Source organism: Rhamphochromis longiceps, unplaced genomic scaffold (genome assembly GCF_057381845.1).
Source record: "Rhamphochromis longiceps isolate RC_006_pf unplaced genomic scaffold, R_longiceps_female_GT1.1 unmapped_scaffold_4, whole genome shotgun sequence".
In the NCBI taxonomy this organism is placed as follows: Eukaryota; Metazoa; Chordata; class Actinopteri; order Cichliformes; family Cichlidae; genus Rhamphochromis; species Rhamphochromis longiceps.
The window spans coordinates 941,443-963,938 of record NW_028187224.1 but is presented as its reverse complement, the minus strand read 5'-3'; the positions used below and the strand labels follow the sequence as shown (position 1 = coordinate 963,938).

Genomic DNA, 22,496 nt, shown 5'->3' with positions numbered 1-22,496 from the left:
TACATGCTGTGACTGCAGCCATTCCCACATCTCTGTGAATGGGACTCATGGACATGGATCAGTGGTTGTTGATCAATGGTCCTGAGAATCTGCATAATTAAGATGAAGGAACGGAGCTCCCAGCCCATCGTTCCTGCAGCTGCTTTCAGTCTTTATGCAAATGTCCTGTTTGTAAGACTGAAACCTGCAGCTGAGACTGAAGACGTCACCTGATGATGACGACACGTTTCTCCCACAAAACGCTGCGTCCAGATGAACAGAAGCAACAGACTCACTTTCCTGGATGATTGAGATGCATCAAGACTTCATTGTGTGTTACTTCTCATTCAGCACAGACACATTATTCCTGTTAGGTCATGTCAGCTGTCACTCAGTACAAGCACAACTGTGAACAACACAAACTTCTCTTCAATGTGTCACAGAAACACTAAGTGTGAGAGCCTGTATGACACACAGGACAGACTGTAAGCTCTGCTGGCTGCACAGCACTTTGTAGCAGTTTTCCAACATGTCCTCCACCCGTGATGTCAGTGGTGGGACCCCAGTCACAGCACTCAGCACCACCTCCTTTAAATGGATTTTATAGCAGTTCCTCCCGTTACTCGGTGCAACGCTTCTTAAATGTGTTTTTGCAGGATAAAACACAGCAGGTGGTGTAGAGAGGACGTCAGCTGACGGAGCAGAGGGAGGCAGACTGTGGATAAATGACAGAGTGAGAGGAGAGCAACCATGACAGAAGCACAGGTGTGGCAGATAGAAGTGGCTTTATAGACACTTATTGTCAGTCCTCGTGCATGCTGTGGAAATAAGTGTCTGTGTCATGAGGTGACATGTGAGCTTATCTTTGGTCAATAAAGCTGAACGACCAGTTTTCACTTTGCTTGTTACGCTTGTTTAGTGACGTCTGGGTTTCTGTGGAGCCCGAATTTTGATGAGTTCTGGTGAAATCATCTGAGATCATCTGAGCATCGGTGAAGAGTCAGCAGAGAAAGTGTGGGACAGAAGTTTGCTTTGGACACATGGACTGAAATCAAAAAGTAACAAACAGGATTTCCAATGGACAGTATGGAGAAGTGAAAGTACACAAAGGCTGTGCTGGAACACGTGTGTTACACTTTTTGACAGCTGAGAACAAAACACAATATTTTGCATCATCTCTGCAGTGTCTCTTCTTTCCTCTGCTGTTGTGCTTTTAGCTCCAAACTGTTTCAAATGGTTTGTCAGCAAGCTGACCTCTGACCTCTGCAGTACTAACTCCTGACCCGTACAAAGAGCGGGCGTTTCTGACCTTTGACCTGCAGCTGTATGTCTCTCAGTCTCAGTTCTTCTCTCCGTCACTGATGGAGCAGGTGTAGTTGCTGCTGACAGTCAGTCGTTTGTTTTCTCAGAGTGAGGCTGAAGTCTGAACTGTTCAGAGCATCAGGTCTCATCAACGTGCGCTGCTGTAACACCGCTTTGTCCTCTGAGATCACCAGGTATGAAACCTGAGTGCTGACAGAGCAGCATGTTCCCCCTCATTCACCTCCACCACCACAGCCAAGGCATGCTGGGAAACTGAGGACACACAGACGGAGAACTGAAGTGTCTGCTGTGTGTTCATCTCAGAGTCCTCACAGGTGACACATTAGCTCCAGAACACCAAGCCAGGTGTTTGAAGCCTGACAGGGATTCTTCCCATCCAGAGGGAGGATTTAGCTGCACAACAATGAACATTAGTGTGTAGTTTAGAAACACAGACTGTGCCTGCACTGCATCTAGTGAAGAAAAGTGTTACTGCCAGAGAACCAGGCTCCTTTAAAGCAGCTGATATTAAGGTTGAAAAATCAACAATAAGCTGATGTAATCAACGTTTCACAAAATGGTCAGCAGCTAAAATCTGGAGCCGTTCTTTGGTGGTAATTAACAGTTTGTTCTTGTTAGCTAATTATGTCATTAAAGGTAGCAGCAGAAGCCTTGTGTTGAAAGCCCATTCACTCACACATTCACACAGTATGTGTGTGTCTGTGTTACACTGTGGACATCCCTTCTGTTGGAGCGCCATCTTGTGGCAGGTTTAAGAAATGTTCTTCTTGTAAATCCAAACTGATGCACCTCCATAGCAGACTGTGGAGGCTTTCAGTGACATGAAGACTTGATTTATACTGTCATATTCTCCTGTTACACAAAGCACAGCACGCTGAACATGGATGAACTGAAACTCCCAGCATCTGACTGAGGAAAAGCACAAATCATTCTCACACTGACTCCTGCTTGATTTTAGATTTGCTTTCAAATCCTCACACTTTCATATGAAGCACTAAATGGGCTCCAGACTGTTTATCTCAGCTTCCTGTCAAACACACTGCTGCTCACACCGAGGCTCAGTTTACTCCTCCAGCCTGGCTTAACCTGCTGTCTGTTAAAAACAGTCCCACACTCCTCTGTTTAATCCTTCTGATCAGACTCTTTGATTTTGTATTGTTTTTACCTGAACTTGTGTTTTTGACATGGTTCTGTCTGTGAAATAAAGCTCACACACACACTGCTACAGTCCTTCATACACTTAGAAACGAAGCTGCTCCTTTCCTCAGTGCTGACACATAAAGAAGAGTTGCTTTTATATCCAACACGTCTCTGTTCCAGAAAACAGCTTCAGCAGCCTCTGAGTCTGAACTTGGAGTTGGTTATAAGCCACAGGCCTGTGTGCACAGCAATGAGGAAATATAATGCAGTAAGTGAAACATGGATGTGTGGAACAGATTATCCCAAAGGTTGATTCTGTTCATCTGGACGTTCTCAGTGAAACATTTCGTCTCTCGGTCAGGTGACTCCTTTAGTCTCAGCTGACTGCAGCTTTCCAAACCTTTGTCACTGGATCACTCACTTCATCTCCAACGTGTCCCTGACACAGACAGCTGGAGCCGTTACAGCAAAATCATTGATCATCGTTTTTAGAACATTAGCTGGTGTTGGTGGGCAGGCTAGCAGTGCTAATTGTTAGCACTAGTTCTGCTGCTCTCCCTTTGTCTCTGTTATTGTTGGTCTTTAGTGAACAATAGAAAGTGTCTTCATGAGACTGTTGCCTAATGTTCAAATGTAGATAACACCACCTGCACCAACCTGTTACACAGCACAACCCTCTGGTGTAGCTTTGCCCATACGGTAAAAAAATATATTTTAAAATACATTTTAAAATATATTTATATATTTAAAATGTATTTTAGCACATATATTTTTTGGCCATTTTTTGTATATTTTGAAATATATTAATAAAATATATTTCAAAATACAATTTAAATGTATTTAAAATCATTCAAAAAAATATAAATTTAACCCTTCATATATTTCTAAGAAAACACATTCACATGTAACATCTGAAAGAAATCTTTATTTGATGTTTAAAACATACATATAGCATATCAATCAAGCAAGGAATATTCATTTTATAAGTTTATTCTCATTACATACTTAAACATTCTAAAAGAAACACACACACATATACATATATGTGTATATATATATACACCCAGTCTCAGTTCCCCCAGCTTTCACTGCAATCCTCAAAGCCCTTCTGGACACGCTGGGAAACCCCTTCCTTACCCCCACTGTAACAAACAAAAGTCACAGTTCTATTACTTTTATCAGAGTTAAAATAAAAATGTGATTTATGTTAGCTGGCTTCATTTAGCAAACAGATATTTCTGTTTATATAGATACAGATATTAATACAGATATATTTTACGCATAATTTACCTCTTTTTTTTTCCTAGATGGGAAGTCTATCCAGTTCACATTACAGTAATGCTAACACCCCTTTTGGTCGTCTCTCCTTACCTTCCAGCATTCATAAATCTGTTGACCTTCTTTGTCTGAGACCAACCACTACAATGCATCATCACCTATTTGTATTGGTAACTTACTTTACAACCTATTTTAATGGTTGCAAAGTAAGTTACTTGTGGTGTATGCAATTTTAGATACACAGAAAGTCTTCACTTACTATATATGGCTGTCATAGTGTCCTTATCAAGGGCAGTTCTTCACTCTGCGCCGATGTCCGTTTTGCTCTGTCCTCCTATAAAAAGCATGAACATTTGAGTGTTTGACTAGTTTTAGATTTCCAAAAATTTGATATTTGTACAACTAAACATTTGAACTACAATATATGCTATTGAGCGATACTTTTATGGGTAATTTTTGGTAAAGAAACTGGTGACAGAGTTGTAGGCTTTTTAAAGTACTATTAGCTAACCATTTGAACTGACTTTCAAAGCTGATTACCTTTTAAATTGCTGTGGATCAAAACCTCCAGTGGGAAGGCGGCCATTAGAAGAACACGCACCATTGAACCTGAAAATAACAAAAACAAACAAAAAACAGAACAATATATAAGAGTCCGGTAGGGTAATAAATCTCTTCTAAAGCAATATAGTTATTTTGGGTGAAAAACAAAACATTCCTCTAAAATATATATACTGACATCAGCAATCAACATCATGATTGTAATTATTTCCTTTTTAGTACATCTACTGCTGTTTGCATGTGTCAAGCACTACGACTGTATCTATGCATATAAATTCACCATATATATCCAGCAAAAATGTTTTGTTATAGGAAAACAAACAAAGGCATTCAATCAGAGGTGAGAAATTAATTGGGAATATGAATTATAGGTGAACTATTCTTTACCTACTAGCAATCAAGCTTCTTTAACCAAGAAGCTTGAAATATTTGAATGTAAAATAAAATAAATAAATAAATAATAATAAAAATAACATGATGTAATTAAAATGCACAACTTACATTAAGGAAATCTGCATTTGTATCCACAGGCTAAAAGTAAAACAGTAAATGTGTTAGTGATAGTACAGGTATTTGTAAAAAAAAAAAAAAAAAAGAGGCAGTAACTGTGACGCTTCTAGTGGGATGCTAAATGCAGAGATTTATATTTACAGTATAATACTGCATGTACGGGTAGCTGTGTTGTGAACTGTAACTGAATATTAGAGAATCTCAGAGAAATTAAATGTATTTATTTTTTGAATTTATCAATCATAAAACCGTCTGTTTTGAAGGCCTGTTACGATAGCGACTTTTTGTTGGTCGGTATATTGCCCCATAAACAATTGCGACAAGTTATGTCATTGTCATTTTAAGACCATTTTATGTCTTTGAATGTATAATCATAATATAACACCATAATAATGCAAGATCTACACACTTTCAATTGACAAACCAACATCTAATTCTTAAAGTATTTAGATCATTGAAATTAGGAATCAAAATATTAGATACCTTAAAAACTTGAATAAATAGTAAATTTTCTAACAAATAGAAAACAATGTTATTTAATGTTATTGTTTTGTTATCATTATATTTTATTTTTGTAAATATAATGGCAGATAAATTACATCATCAACAATTATTGAGGTCATGTACATGTACTGTGTGTTAAGTCGATATATCGATTATTGTGATAGGCCTACAGTTTTGGTATCATAACGAGCTTGTCAAACATGCATGACCACTAAACAATGTCTAAGCAGTAGTACTGGTCTGAATGACAACAAACATAACTAGTGTTTTGGAAAATCTGTTAGAAAACAGTTATTTCAATAATTATGATTAGCATGTGACACAGACACCGCATAAAAAACCACAACAACAAATACTTACTTTAGGAGGATGGGGGAGGGCAGCATGAGGTTGAGACTTTGACATCTGTAAGAAACAAATTCATGTATTACAAACAAGTCACTTAAAAATACATTAATGTGGCAGACTGTTCCCTGTTCAGATGCAGTGTATAAGTACAATCAGGGCTGTCACAACAATGGGGTGGGGCCAAGTGGCTGCAACCCTAGGTACAATGTGCAGGTATATATAATTACATATAATATATGTGAATAAAGCAAGAATCTGTTTAGGTTAGTCACTGTGCTGACTGATGCTTGCTAGGTTTATATGATTGCAAACTGCACAAAAACAACAACAGCAACAACATTAATGACAATGACAAACAAAATTACTTACATTTATGTAAATCTCACATTAGGAAGATCTGCATTCGATTTCATGGGCTGAAATAAATAGGCAGAAACATTACTGCTAAAAAAAATAAAAAAACAAAAACTCTAAAAAGCCTAAAAATGACTTAAAAAGCAAGGAAATGTGGAACATTGTAATTAGCGAACATTAATAAAGCATAACTGTTCTTTGTTTCTAACCTTGGTAAGTACTCTGTAGCCAGAAGGAGAGGTAGGATTTCTGTGAAAGCCAAATTAAATGTGAATAGGCTTTGATAGTTATTGAGAAGGCAGAATAATAAGAAAAGGCAAAAGTACGTCACAATATAATTAATTAAGTTACATATTTTGATTACCAAATTATGGAAGCGTGGAGCTGCCACCAAGGCAAAAGAAAAATAGAGCTGTATCACGTTATGACGTGAAATGTTTATTGTTCTAACATTATGCTTTTCATGTTTGTATAATATAATATCACATTATTATAATATACATAATTGTCACGTTCGCACCATATTGTACGGACGTGATAATTATGTACATTTTTCGTACAATGTTGTTCAAACATGTTGTTCAAACATGATAGTATATTGTTAGAACGATAAACTTTTCACGTTATAACGTGATATACTTATATTTCTCTTTTGCCTGGGTGGCAGCTCTACGCTTCCGTTCCAAATAAGCGAGAATAAAGTAATATTATATGGGAAAAGGCACCTGCTAGCTTGATGATGGAGGCTTCTTAGACTGGCCACCCGCCTTGGCTTCTTGTCGCCACTCCACGAAATAAAGGTCCGTTTCCTCCATGCCGGCTAATTATTCATCCTCATTAAAATCTCGTATATGTTCAGTTGGCAGAATTGAGAATTTTACATCTTCCAACCACTTAATTAACGCGAACATAATCGGCTTGTTTCTTCCCGTCTCCTGTATCCGGCCGTTCCTCTCGCTGTCAGATTTCGCGCCTCAGAGACGTCGTTATTTTTCAAAAAAAAAAAAAGAAGAAAGAAAGAAAGAAACAGCAACAACTACTAAAGAGAGTTTTTGCACGTTCATTGCACATTTGTGGGAATGTTTAAATATTTAATTTTTATTAATTACTTTTCATTATATCTTTATTTTTTAAACCACCGTGGCAATGCGCATGCGCATACACTCCTGCACGCAAAGGGCTTTGGAGTTGACGTAATGTCGCAATGCATTGTGGGAGCGCAGCACCATCTTGGCAGGTCACGAATCAAAACAAGATTGCTACGAACCATTCTGAAACGTAGCTCAAAAGAAAATGACGGTATAGAGACAGATTCTGTCCAGATGCAAAGAGACGGTACTTGATTGTTGAAATGTGGACCCGTATGAAATATAGCCGTGGAGTAGAAACCCTGAAGACCAAACCGCTATTGACTTAGCATGATCTACTCTCATACCTTGTCTGTGGAGTCAGAGCATACACGGCGCACCAATTTCGCAATTATAAATCTCTGGAGGCGCACATCCAATTCACCAAGGACTGGGTACAAGATTTGGCTATTTTTAAGCCTCCACGTTGTGAGTACGGCGTCATTCAAGCAAAGGTAAGTCAGCTTGAGTACTGCGAGTAAAATGCGTTTGATTCCCCCCAGCATTCAAATTAGTGCTAGCAAAAATTCATTCGTGAGGGGGAAATTACAGTGAGAACATGTAGAGGCTCTGTTAGAGGGATAACATAGTGAGTTCAGTGCATTGATGTGACATTGTCCTGAAGGATTTAGTTATTCTTTATGGTTAAAGAAATTGCCCTAATTAATTCATATTTATTATAAATAATCCTAATTACACATCTTGCTTCCTTGTTTGTGTCCTGTGTCACTAAAAATACATTCTGTTTTAGTTTTATACATTGATTAATGACCTGCAGAATCTGCTTGTCATATTAGGTGTCCATAGTTGTCACTTAAAGTTGAACTTTATGTTTTCTCCCTCTTGAAAGTGATTACATCCTTGCATTACATACTTTAGGTTCATTTTTTGCTGATAGGTTTCTAAAAAGAAACATGCAGATTTAGAATATAACATGCAGCGTTCTATAGATGGATACATAAAAACACTTTATTTGTTACATTTATGATAAATGGATTTGAAAGTAAATAAAACACATTTGTGTCGGCCTTGGCTCATAGTTCTTGTCTTTAAATGAACTTTGTCTGTGTGTGCTTCAGGTCCTGCACTCTTAAAGACTGAATTGCAGCATTGCAGCCACAGGTCATTGTGAGCATCACAGGGAAGGTTGAAGCCGCCCACTGCAGCTGTATGGCTAGAGTCGTGGAGACTTGCAGCCATGTCACTGCTCTTCTGTTTAATGTAGAAGCAACAGTGAGGATCTGTGGCACAAGGACTGTTACAGATGAACCTGCATACTGGGTTTTGCTGGGTAATATGACCAAGATACAGCCAGAGGTTGGCCATAAGATAGACTTCTCCTCTTCAGCTGCCCAAAAAAAGGTTCTTGATCAAAACATAAACAGACCATTCGTTGTGACAGGTAAAAGAAGCCATCCTCAAAAAAGAAAAGTTCCACCTGCTACTGTGGAGGAGTTGGATCAACTGATGGGACAATATTTTTCCAAGCATAGTTCTGTTCTGAATAACCCATAGTGTTTTAATTTAGGGGGCCATGTAAATACTTTGCATTTACTGAATATGTACTTACTAAATACCACTGTTCAAAAGTTGAATAAAGAAACAAAGAAATGTTTGCCTATTTTTAATTAAAAGCACTTTGTAGAACATCACATCAGTTACAATGTAGAAAAAATGTTATGTATAGTTTACAAATGACAAAATGTTCACATAAAATCATGACAGCATTTGTATAATATCACCCACTACTAGCATTCTGTAATTTACTGTCTCTTTTGAAAACTTATCACTACATAAACAGCACAAGACTTAAGAGTATTTAACAAAACCTTTTTTCTGTGGTTTTACTACCACACTGGGGCACATGTTCACCAAAAGGCAGCAAACCTTTGCCATCTTATCCAGGAAGGTCACCTTTTTACCCACACATGGAAGAAGTAATCTGATTGGCATGGTGGTATGTAGCATGTAGTTTGAAGCAGGGATTTCGTAGTGCCCCATGTGTAGTGTTGGAACCCAGTCAGGATTTGTTTCATTCATTTCATAGGCTGGTTTGCTGCAATAATGCCAAATAATTAGCAACTCTATAAATAGAAGGTAGTTCTGCATGTTTGTTCTAAGTTTGTGCTATGATCTCAGAGCGCATTGAAAATAAAATTAACAGGCTATAAATAATAATATGAACTTATTTAGAACTTACCTGAATGAAAATACTGGAGCACACCAACAGATATCTGTGGCTGGTAGAGAACTGAATATCAGCTCGTCTCGCAGCTGCTATCCAGGCTAGACGCCTTCTTTTGGTAACATCCAACACATAAGCTCCCTCATGATGTTTCCAGGTGAGGAAACAATGAAAAGAGAGCCTGTTTTCAAGCTTATTCCTTTGTCGGTAGTGCAATCTAACATTACAACCGACCACACAGCAAGCATTTGTTTGGCCTGCTAATATGGCGCCTTGACCAAAAATCCTGGCTACGCCCCATCCCGTAAGATCACGCTCCAGAGCCCTATTAACGTACGGATCTAGAAAGAAGACGCTGCATTTTTAACTCTGAGGGAGATGGAGAATGAGCCTATTTCCAAAACAGTGGAGTGTGTTCATTTAAGTACTAAATTGTATATATTGTCAAAAACTAAAGTGTACATAGCAGTTGTTGTATCTTGTTTACTGTATCACTGACAGATAATTTCAAAGTCAATGAACGCTACATTATAGTGAGATATTGTGTAATGTGAAATACTGTAAGCAAATAAATAAACAACCTAATTCGTGATAGACCTTTGACTCTGTTTTGTTTGAATCCAACTGTTTTTTGCAGATGTGCATAAAACATGTTACTTTTAGTATTGTTATCATTATCATCATTATTGCACTAAATATATTTTAAATAAAGGATACTTTGATATACATTCTACTGTAAGGTTGGAAATGTATTTTCTTCACCCTAAAATATGTTTTGAAATGTATTTTGGTTTGAAAGAAATATATTTTCAATTTCAAAAATATATTTTTTTGGAGCATCACAAATACAAAATATATTTACCATATATTTGAAATATATTTTGGCCAGGAAAAATGTATTTTTTTACCGTATGGGTTTGCTGCTGCTGACTTTGAAAATCACACCAAACATGGAATCAAATATATCGACTCGGCTTAGACTACAGAGAAGCTCGGCACTGCTCACAAAACTCAACACAAAAGGCTTTTTAAAGACAACAATCACTTTGACAGACACACAAACACGACTGAGTACAGAGCAGCTGCTGGTTTGAAGCCACAGAAATGTCCAAATGTTTAAACACACTGCAGCGTTGCAGCCGTGATGCATTTGTGCTGCTAAGGCCACACACATCAGCTGCCTTACATTTTAGTACCAGTTCATCTCTGACCATGGCAGCACAGTCTTTCCAGTACAGTGATGTTGGTGGGGACAGTGGGGACTGATTGTTCATTGGCTGTAAGCCGGTCACATGGACGTTTAACTGGTGCTTTGATTGCTCTGTAGTCTGTTGTGCCTGTGAGCTGCTCCTAAAATGAGACAGATTATAATTGTCACCATTCTGTTAATGACTCTTATTATGTGCGCTCTCCTCCACTGTCACACTAAACACATTAAACCTTTATTTTTGTGTAAAGTCAGGATTTATTGGCTCTTCTTAAAAGCGTCATGAAGTGCAAAACTCAGCAAACATTATACAAAAGTAGATTTAGAAGCTGAACTGAAAACATTTAAAGTGACAGTCAGCACAAATCCAGCTGACATCTCCATCCAACCCAAGTCTTCATTTAAAGTCATTATAACTGTGACACACGTTTGTTACAGTATTAATCCTGCCTGATGCTGCAGGGCCAACATCATGAAACAGGCTCAGCATTTATTTCCATTATGAAACTTTATCATTAAAAACAAACCATTGTTCTGCAGTCGTCCCAGGACTGTCGGTCAAACGTTCTCTCCACATGTTTAAGGCTGAGCTCACTTTATCGTCTGCCTGAAGGAGGAAAGCAGATGTTACTAAACATCACAATAAAACATATGAAATGGGTGCACATGAGGAACGTCTGCACTGTTAAAGCCATGCAAACATCTTCACACATGAAGCAGCAACACCTCTCAGTTTAGCAGCAGCTGGTAAAAGCCACAGTGATCCTGGAGCCTCCCTGAAGGACTCGTTCATCAGTAACTGTCAGGAGGACGATTAAACCTTCTGCACACGTCCTGTAGTTACACACTCGGGAGGAAAGACGACGTCCTCGCTCTGCAACATGATCTGTGTTTCATCCAGGACGCTCAAACACAGACTGGTCTCCAAATATTAGACGCACTGGTTCTTCATGCGTTTCTACCTGAGCACTCAGAGTCATTTCTACAACAGGCCTCCTTCACCTGCTGGTGCCTCTGTTTCTGTGTTTGGCTGTTTCCATCAGTGCCTGATGTTTGTGATCTTTGATCTGTTCTGAAGTCTCTCTTTGTAACACAAATGTTGTTTGGCTTCTTTTGCAAACAAGGCAAAAGAACTTTAATGGATTCATTTGCTGATCTTATTTTCTGATGCAAAGCCGTCCTTTCAACGCTTTAGAAAGAAAACCAAACAATGTTTTTAAAACTTTCCCAAAATGTAAAAGCTATTAAAACCATAAACTTCTGCTCCTTGATCATGTGATTCTCCTTCTAGACTGTCTGTAATTGTTATTGCTGATTGTCAATAAAGTTGTTTTTTATAAGTTATGTTGTAAAGGAAGCTTGTGGCGAGGGAGGAGGGGCGACTAAAAGCAGGTTCATATAGTGGGAAAGTCCTCAGGTCATGTGAGGATATTTACTGATGCGTCAACACTGTCAGATAAAAGAACGGCTGCTGCATTTGTTCTCCCACAAATAAGTTTGGTGATGAGTAAAAGAATTACAGATGATGTGGCAGTTTATACTGGGAGCTGGTAGTGATGTTACTGGCTTGAACTGGGTGGAGGACGCACTAATATGGAGGTATGTGGTTTGCTGGGACTCTAGCAGTGTGCTAGTGAGCACAGGTGATATGTCTTCAGACTCTAGGCAACATATTGTTTTTGATATACTTCATTTACTGTATAGAATCAAACACACAGGGATAGAAGTGGATTTCTTATGGCTCCCTGTGAATATCGGTGTTGATGCAATGAACAGGACGATAAGTTTAAAAAGGTGCAGCAAGAAGAAGTCGTGCAGGTTTGACTATAAAATACAGTGAAAGTGAGGTGAAGAGTATAATGAAGGTAAAGATGAAGGACGAGTGGCAGGCACACTGGGACAGAGACGGGAAAGGCAGATATTATTATACAGAAAACAGTCGTGTAGAAGAAGCTGCAGCAGAGACCAGGATGGAATCTGGAGAGTCAGAGTTGGTCACACAGGCTTGAATAGCACACTTAAAAAGGTAAACATGACACAGGAAGTGTGACTTCTGTGGACCAGAGGAGACGTTTGACGGGTTGTTAGCGTCGTCAGGATGCTGGATGGAAACGCTGTGCCTGATAGGATGATTACAGGCTGGACTTTGTCTTCCTGTTACAGATGGATCCAGGCCCTGGATGACTGCTGGACACACATGACCCACACTAGGCTGCCTTCATCCATCCTTTCCTCCTTCACTGAGACTCAGAGTCAGCATGTATGTATTTATCAGTGATTTGAATCCTTTCATTACAGAGTGAAGTTAAAGTAGACGTGTGAACACACTAATAAACACAAAGGGACACAACTACTACTCCATGATGGAAAGCTGAAGTATTACACAGCTTTATGAACCTCCTGTTATCCTGGTAGACGAGTACAGCAATAAATCTTTTACTTGAACATCTTCTGGCTCCAATAAGCTTTGAAATGTGACCATGAAGTTAGAGACACACTGACTGAAACCCACAGCTGTGACTGTGGATCACATCCACACACAGTGTAGCTGCTGTCTCTGTGTGAGCCTTTGCACTGCTGCTCGCAGCACCGTTATATCACTCAGCGCTCGCTGCTGTTATTGAATCCACTTTTTACTGTCCGTGCAATCAAGCTCCTCTGCAGAGCTAGAAAATATCTTCGAACCAGTTTATGTGTTAGGGGATCCTTTGCAGCTGTGACTGTTGCCTCTGTTTTTGTCCTTTGGTTCCTGGGAGCCTTTTACATTTCCATCAGCAACAAATATCTGAACAGGCTTTATTGTAGGAAATACAGGAGTAAATAGTTGTCATTATTTATTAGATGTTGTTAAAGATGATCCGATGCTTGTTTAGTTTAATGCTGTGGCTTCAGTCAGCATCACTGTGCTGTATAGTTTTATTTTTCTGATCCTTCTGTTAAAGTTGCTGAATAAAAGCTGGTTGGTCTGCACCTCACCTCTGCCTCGAGCCTCCTTCTTTAAAGCAGCAGAGGCTCTTCATTCAGGTATCACGGCTTGAGTTGTTCTGCAGGAGACCCAGAGTACTGTCCTTGGTCCATAATGACATTAACTTTGATTCATGTCAACATGAAGCCTGAACGTCTGTGATGAACACACTATCAGCATCACTGACATATTTCATCATTTAAAAACACTTCCTGTCACCGTGGTGGTTACAGTGACATCATGCAGTTTGTGCTTTGACCTCCAGAGGGCGACAAATCAGCACAGACAGAGAGCTCCATTCAAACTTTGCTGCCATCAGGAATAATTCTTCAAATATAATCATCAGTGTTTGAGCAGTTATGATATCAGGGACAATCTAGACATGTGTGACAATACTGAACATGTCACATGACACACCTCAAACATCATGTGATCCACTCTCAGTCTGCACTTTCAGTCATGACTTCATGAATTTATGATCAGTTTACTCCTGAAATATTCAAATGCTGCAGGGTGAAGAACAACAAAGTGCTGACACGTGTTTGTGTTTCAAACAGGAAAACCAGCAGAAATAAATCATCTTTGGACAACATGACAGAGATTAGTGAGTTTCCAACTTGCACTTGAATGCAGCACAGACAGATTCTGATGTTCGTGGTTGTAAACGTGTCCTCAAACGCCTCTCTGACTCTTTCCTTCCTGCTCAAAGTTCCTCTTTTCTGAACTTGGTGTTTGTGCCTGACGCTGATCGTCTCCGTGTGGAGCTCCGTGTGAAGGTAACGTTAGCAGTGTGTAATGTTTCCTGGCTAACATCAGCTGTGTGCAGCTCAGTTCCAGCACAAATCTGCCGCTCCATAGTTCACGGTAACGGACTCATGAGGTCGACCGTTAAACGCTCTCCCGCCATTTTGTCTGTGTGCGCGGATGTGTACGTTTTTGTTACCACTGTCATCTCATCAATAGCCTATTTGTAAAAGATCTCTGTTCATAGTTTAGTTGGATTTTAAAACTCTGTAGTTGGACAGTTTTATTTTGGACTGATGCTAAAATTCTTGCTGATTGTTTCTGTCGAGGTTTTGTACTTGACATCCGCCATTTTGGATGTGATAAGCTGTAGAGAGTGCGTCCAAAAAGAGAAACCAGAAAGAGAACCTGTTTTATTAATAACCTCTTGCAAATAGAAGAATATGAAAAAAACAACAACAAATAGGATAAAACCTTTAAATTACTTGAATTTTTAAAATCACCATCTGTTAACACAAATTTGATCATTTCAAATTTTTGTTTTCATTTTCTCTTCCCAGTTACTTCTTTCTCATTCTCTTCATTCTCCTTGTCACCTTACGTCTCACTCCTTAACTGAAGTTGTAGTTCTAACATAAGAAGTCCCACCAACGTCCTTTATTTAATCTCTGTGTTGTCACAGTTATTATCATCAGATCAGACATGAGACCCAGACAACAACATAAGTTTACAAGCTAACATCATGTCAGCTAACATTAGACGATAGCATCATAAACTTTAAATTACTTTGCCTCTGATCAACAGTTTGATTACATTCTCACATCACAGGTTTATTTGCTAAGTGTGAGTCCGCCCACATTAGATCCACTTTTCAGCAGGTGGAATAATTTGTAGTATATAGGTAATACATCAACAATGCTGCCGTGGCTGAGTTAGGAATATTTATAATGTCATTTCCAAAACTTGCATATGATCTGCAATTTGTAGCAGATCTACTGACTGTCACAGAGCAGCTGTAGCAGTCTCGAATGCAGGTCAGTCCACTGCTGCCCCCTGTGGCCAAGTGCCATAGCTACTGCTGGATGAACTCGTGACACATCTGCGCCTGTTTCTATGAACACATTGAGTCTGAGTGGCTGCACTTACACTGGTGCATTCAACATATTGAAAGATGCCAGCAATGTGGATTGTCAAGACTCAAACCAACCGTTGAGCAAAGACAGCAGATCACTTGTTTCTGTTTGTTATACAGCCAGATTTACTCGTGACACACATGTGCAGCTGCTTTATCACCTATTCTGAATTTGTTTCAAGCACAATACATTTGTTACACATGTTGGGATATTGTGTTTGTTTTAAATGTTATATACCTGTGTGGTATGTGACTTGTGTTGCCATGACGCCAGGTCTCTCTTGGAAATGAGAGTTTTAATCTCAATGAGATTTTTTTTTTACCTGGATAAATAAAGGACTAATTTGTAACTTTCAGTGTTTTCCGGTCTTCCAAAAGAAAAAAAACCTTCAACTACATGACATGCAGTTGTGTATTTGTTTTCACCTTATCATACACTTGAAGTTTTACAAATCACCACTTCTTTAGTGAATATCATTTCAGTCTCAGACAATCTCGTTTCTCTTACAGAGGTTGAATGCACCTTCTGCGGATGGCGGTACCACACAGTGTGCGTGGACTTCCCCTGCACAGAAGGCAACTACAAATGCTGTGAATGCTAAATAAACAGAAACAAATGATCCCTGTTGTCTTTGCTTGATGATTGGTTTGAGTCTTGACAATCCACATTGCTGGCGTTGCATCTTTCAATGCCAGCAATGGCAGGTATCAGTGCTCAAACCTTTTGTGTTTGTTTCCAACAAGTTGCCCACCTCGGGAAACAAAAATGTGTTCTTTTACTTGTCAGATGAACATATGAGACACTTTGACTCTTCAGTGCAGTGTGGAGCCTAACAAAGATCTGTTTTGTGTCCCAGCTGATCAGCAGGAGGAGGAGAGTCTGACGGAGCAGCAGAGGAACATTTTCAGCTACTTGGACTCAGCTCAGCCACTACAGAGGAAACAATGAGCTCAACACAGAAGGTGACAGACAGAGCAGGACCATATGACCAAAGATATTTATCACCATATACATTTGAACATTTGCCATAACGATGTAGCTGACGATAGAATTGACACCAGACAAAATACTTTACAGCTGCACAACTTTATTAAAAAGCCATCAATGTATTTTCACTGAAACAAGCAGCTGTTGTTTATGTGCATTAAAGTTATATAAAAATGTAACAGTGCAAATGCAAATTCCTCGCTGACAGTTTAACCAAAAGGCGTTTCCAGTGGAAACTGGCCGACACATCCTGAGCATAACCATGTATAATATCCACTAAACTTCAGAAGAGGTTATACAGTCGTGGCCAAAAGGTTTGAGAATTGCATAAATATTGGAAGCTGGAGAAGTTGCTGCTTAAGTTTTTATAATAGCATTTTGCCTGCACTCCAGAATGTTATGAGGAGTAATCAGATGAACTGCATCGTCCTTCTTTGCCATGAAAACGAACTTAATCCCCAAAACGCCTTACCACTGCATAGGGCTGCCACAAACGATTATTTTGATAGTCGACTAGTCACCGATTATTTTTGTGATTAGTCGACTAATCAGATCATCATCCATTGGACGTAAAACGTACAGCTTATTGCACCAGCAGCATCTGCTCTTATATAACTATCATTAGCTTACAGCTTTAAGTGTTTAAGGTATGTGCTAACTAAAAATAAAGACAAGATGGTAGTTTATTAAATTTTAATTAAATGTGCAGATTGTTTTGGTGAAGTTTAATAAACTCAGCCGAATTACTCAGGAACAAATAAAATACTGAAAAAAGCCAAACAATAATATTTTTAAGTTATCTAAGTGACTTATATATCATGTTTAACCTGAGTAGGGCGGTGGGTTTGAAAACGATCTGCCGGGAGTCCGGTGCTCTCATGGCCCCCGGCTAGCTATCGAGCTAGTGGGTAACAGACGTCTCCGAAAACGTCGGAGCGCTTTTGAAAATATGTGATGTCTTGATAAACTGAGCCGATATTTGAGGTTTACACAGCTACATTCTCGCCTGAAAATATGTTAAACGTTTATTTTGTGACCCAGAAAGAATAATAAGAGTAATATTAAAACTAACTAGCTGCCGCCATTGTTGGAAACTGCGCTGGGCCGCGCTATGAATTCTGGGACAGAGCTTCTTCTTCTTCGGGGTTTAACGGCAGCTGGCATCCTTGTACATGCAGTGCTGCCATCTTCTGTTTCAGTCCGTTATTACACTCTTAAATCCTGCTATTATTCCTGCGTCTTTTGGGATCTTACAAAGCGTCAAACGACGCGTCGACTATTAAATCAGTCGTCGACGATTTTGATAGTCGACGTAATCGTGACTAGTCGACTAATCGTGGCAGCCTTACCACTGCATTTCATTGCTGTCATCAAAGGACCTGCTGAGACCATTTCAGTGATCGTCTTCTTAACTCAGGTCAGAATGTTGGCGAGCACGAGGCTGGAGATCATCATGGCTGTATCCCGATTCAGGTTCTGCAGCTTTAAAGTCCTCAAGGGCCGCAGACTCAAAGACCGCTAAGGCCGAAGTGCGAGGCTCGTAGGTTCGTGAAATGGGACGTCTAACCTCCGTCGCGCTGCCCAGGTTGCCTAGCAACCATGATACTAACAGTTATTTATATATATATATTTATATTATTTCTGAGAGTGTATCATGTAACACTATAGATCAACTTAGCTCAGAATATATAAAGCATATAAACAGTTACAGCAATATGATGCAACAAACACAGCAGCTACTGATCCAAAATACTCAAAGCTTCATAGAACTGAAACCAACATTTATTTTTAGCTCCATTCTGCTGCTGATACAGACTTTAGGTTTCTGAACATTAAACTTGTTGCTGCCTTTCATAGTGTGTAACTTGAAGGCCCTGAGTACTTTCTCCCACACTGAAAACACTGGGATGATCACATTATTTGAACATTACCTAATAAGACTGATTCAGCACAGACAGTTATGTTAAACTTTCCTAGCAGTCCTTCACAAACAGGGAACAGTGTGTCTATTCTCTCCATCTGTCAGCTGCTGCTGGCTCTTCCTCCTCCTCTTCCTCACACACTGCTGAGTTTGTCCTGGTGGATCATCAGGGCTGCAAAGCCTCACAGATGATGTGCAGCAGTGGCTCCCTCAGTCTGTCCTCACTCTGGACACTTGCAGTCGTCACACATGGAAATCAAATGTGTGATAAGCTGCAGGATTCAAACACAAGTGTAACTTATAAACACATGTTCATACTTTTATTCCACAATCAGAGAGAAAGAAACAGAGAGAGAGTGCAGGACAGACAGACAGGTGACAGTCTCAGGTGTACACACTGCTACACAACAGCACCAGAGAAGCAGGATTTAGTGTTTGTGTTATTACGAGTGTAAACAAGAAGAGTTCCAGATGGTGCAGTGGACACATGTGTGACTGCTGTGATTAAAGCATCTTTCTTTCAGCTTAACGAGTGAACCGTCAGCTCGTTCAAACACACGTTAAAGTGCGTTTGGCTCGACACCACCGAACAGAGGCAGCAATATAACACAGCTAACATTAACAGTGCAGTGAATCCTGCTTGTGCCGTGATGTTCAGGACTGCAAACCGAGCAGCATCACTGACTTTCAGCTTGTTGTGTTTGTGGATATATGACTGACTTTAATTATCCACAAAATCATCACATTCTCTGTCAGATGAAGGTCGACTATTGAACGGCGTATATTTTAAAGGCTTTAAAACCAAGTTAACGCTGAAAGTACAAACATCACTAATGTCACATAACTCTGCCGACAAGGCATAGCTATGGCTATGAAATGCTCTTTGTGTATCACTTCTTCATTATGAAAGATGTCATTAATGCACTAGTAATGTCTCATCTGGAGTATTGTTCAATCATTTGGTCAGCAGCTAATAAGACAGATCTTAACAGACTTCAGTTAGTCCAGAATAAGGCGTCCAGATTAGTGTGAAGATGTTCATACTATACTAATATTGATCAAATGCATAATAACCTTTCTTGGCTTCCTGTACAGGCTAAAATATTCTATGGCTTACTTGTAGTTCTAAAGAAAGCAATTCTGTTAAACACACCACATTTATTCTGCTCAGCTGCAGTATCCAGATGAAATACATCATCATATTACACAGTTTTCAACAAGCTGCAATTTAGTAAATGCTCGAGTTAAAAGTAACGTTTTGTAAAACTGTTACATTTAGAGCAACTTTTAAGTGGAATAAGTTGCCTTAAAAAATTAGAGAATTATTCAAAACTTCAATGAACACTTAAAAGCCGATTTACAGAGCTTTTAGTTGTTGTAAATATTGTAAGACATGATTTGTTTTTGAAATTTGTGTAATGTGCCTCAATGTTATTGATATTATTATTATTATTATTATTATTATTATTATTATTATTGATTGCTTATATTTGAACAATTGTGAAACCTCACTGTGGATGTAAGAGTGAAATTATGTGGATATCTTGAATCCACTTTATTGTGTAATATTTTATGTGAGTATTTGACGGAAGACGAGCAACATCTGTTGTGGAAGCTAACGGGGTTCCTTTAGAATAAACAAACATAGGATTTATTATCACTGAATAATTATGTATAAATCTATACAAATTATAGAAATATGTAATAGGAAACAACAAAATAATCTAAATTATAAAATAGTGTGTGTGTGTGTGTGTGTGTGTGTGTGTGTGTGTGTGCATGATTTTAGTGTTTGAACAGTCATGAATTATCTTTAACAGCAGGTTGGATGTAATGTGTTAGAACTACCAGCAGGTGGGGATAAGAGACCTTTAAGGTGTTTGGTGCCACGCTCCACCTTCAGGTTTAAAACTATTGTTAATGGAGTTTGAAGGTTGAGTTTGTTCCACGACTGCATTTCACTCACTGCCTCTGTTTGTATCTCTGTCACTGCAGGACCAACATGGAGCCAGAAGTCAGCGCTCTCAGGAGGCCGACAAACCTCACAGAAGAAAGGGAGAGAAAAAACACAGCTGTGACGAGTGTGGGAAGGGTTTTACTCTGAGGGCTAAACTAAAACAGCATCAGGTCATCCACACTGGAGAGAGACCGTTCAGCTGTGACTTGTGTGGAAAGTCTTTTTCCTGGAAGGGTTACCTAAAAACACACCAACTCATCCACAGTGGAGTTAAAGCATACAGCTGTGATCAGTGTGGCAGAGCTTTTACTCACAGTAGCCACTTACAGAGGCATCTAGTTACCCACTCTGGAATTAAGGCATACAGCTGTGACATCTGTGGAAAAACTTTCAGCCAGAGAGGGAGCCGAAATACACACCTACGCATTCACACCAGACATGATGTGTACTGCTGTGAACAGTGTGGCAAAGAGTTTATAACTCACACAGACTTACAACAACACATGTTTACCCACACTGAGGAGAGACCTTATCAATGTGACCTGTGTGAGAAGACTTTTAAATCTCCACGTCACCTGAGACGACACCAACAGATCCACACCAGAAAGAGACTCTACAAGTGCAGCTACTGTGAGGTATGTATTTATATTGTTATCTTGTCATTTTAGCCTGACTGTTTGGAACAACTCTGCTCATTAAACTGTGTTAGCATGTTAGCAATTCTACTGCCTGGAAAAGCAGCTCTGAGTGATTATTCAGATTTTCCTTTCAGTTATGATTTTAGTATTACTGTAGTATTATGGTGGTAGTATTGTAGTTATTGCAGCCCAGTAAACTGAGTGTGTTAACTGAAACAGTCAAATGTAGTTGGACGTCTGCAGAGATGCTCTTTATTTCAGGCGACGTTCAGGATACAAATGTTGAAGGACTGACTTACACTGTCTTTGTGTCTTTGTTTAGAAGCAGAGCGACACAGATGGATCCAGTTCTCAACCCTGTCATCACTGTGGTGGTGGGAAAGACTTTCATTGTGACCTCTGTGGAAAAACTTTCAGTCAGCAAAATACCCTAAAAGTACATCAACGTAGACACACTGGAGACAAACTGAAATACTGCAAAGAATGTGGGAGAAGCTTCACCACAACAAGTGAGTTAAAACAACATGAACTGATTCACAGTGGGGTTAAAAAGCACCTCTGTGATCAGTGTGGGTCATCCTTCACCACTGCAAGGGACCTTAAATTACACAAACGAGTCCACACAGGAGAGAAACCACACAAGTGCAGATACTGTGAGAGAAGCTTCTCACAGTCAGGTAGTCGTAACATTCATGAACGTACACACATGGAAGGAAACTACAGCTGTGACCAGTGTGACAAGAGCTTCAGGAATCTCAGTTCATACTCTGCACACAAACGATCCCACGTTACTAATAAACTGTTTCACTGTTACCAATGTGCCCAAACATTCACCTCATTGTCTGCTCTGTGCAAACATCAGCGCGATCACTCAGGGCTGAAATCACTCCCATCACTGGATCACAGTGAATCTGAAGATACAGAAAGATCCTCTGGTTTCTGTGTCGGACTCAAAAAGCTTGAGATCAGGCTCCACAGAGTTCAGATAGAATCATTTAACCTTTTTTGAACTGAACTGGTTGCTGGGCTGAACTTCTACATAATACAGATCTACATGGGATCTTCTTTTCTGTTGTTTTACTGAGTCAGTTTTGTCCTTTTTTCTCTGTCCTGGTTTTGCTCGTCTGTAAATGATTGAAACTCAGTCAAATAGTTCATTGTTCTCCAGCAAAACGTTTTGGAAACTCATGTTTAACCTTTAAAACTCTGACATGTTTTAGCACACAAGGCTTCATCGGGGAGTTCACTCATGATTGGACCATGAGAACAAAGGTTTTTAGTGCTTTCAAAGAGAGTCTTGGAGATGTTTGATGTTTCTGTTTTTCTGAAACCACCTGAAAGAAAAACTATCTTTCTTGCTTTATGTAGTGTGGAAGTTTTTAATGTTTCTTCATCTGTGATGTTCTTGAATGTGTTCACGTGAAAATGGTACAAATAAACTGTCCTTTCAGCTTTAGCTCCTAATTTATTCATTATTTATGGATGTAGCACAGCAGCCGTCTCTTGATTAACACATGGAGGGCTCGGGATCTGATGGTGTCGTCTCCCTAATTTGCCCACTCAGTAAATCTCACTCATGGCCAAGAAATTGAAATAAACCTTGTTTCCCTGCTGGATAGTGATCCACTGTAACTC

General features: G+C 39.3%; 2 protein-coding genes across 3 annotated transcripts in view; one reads left to right on the top strand and one right to left on the bottom strand.

Moving 5' to 3' along the window:
* LOC146640613 (uncharacterized) overlaps positions 1-22,144 on the top strand; it is a 78,777-nt gene extending 56,633 nt beyond the window's left edge. The window contains exons 1-3 of one of the 2 annotated variants that reach the window (XM_085399996.1): positions 15,953-16,320; positions 20,262-20,858; positions 21,184-22,144. In XM_085399996.1, coding sequence (XP_085256122.1) covers positions 16,303-16,320; positions 20,262-20,858; positions 21,184-21,870 — 1,302 coding nt within the window. In that variant the 5' untranslated portion in view covers positions 15,953-16,302 and the 3' untranslated portion in view covers positions 21,871-22,144. Of the gene's footprint in view, positions 1-15,952; positions 16,321-20,261; positions 20,859-21,183 lie in introns of those variants that run through there. The other variant, XM_085399995.1, reaches the window with a different exon arrangement.
* The window catches only part of LOC146640611 (stonustoxin subunit alpha-like), a 129,029-nt gene that overhangs the window by 66,814 nt on the left and 39,719 nt on the right, over positions 1-22,496 (bottom strand). The gene's annotated exons all lie outside the window — the stretch shown is intronic.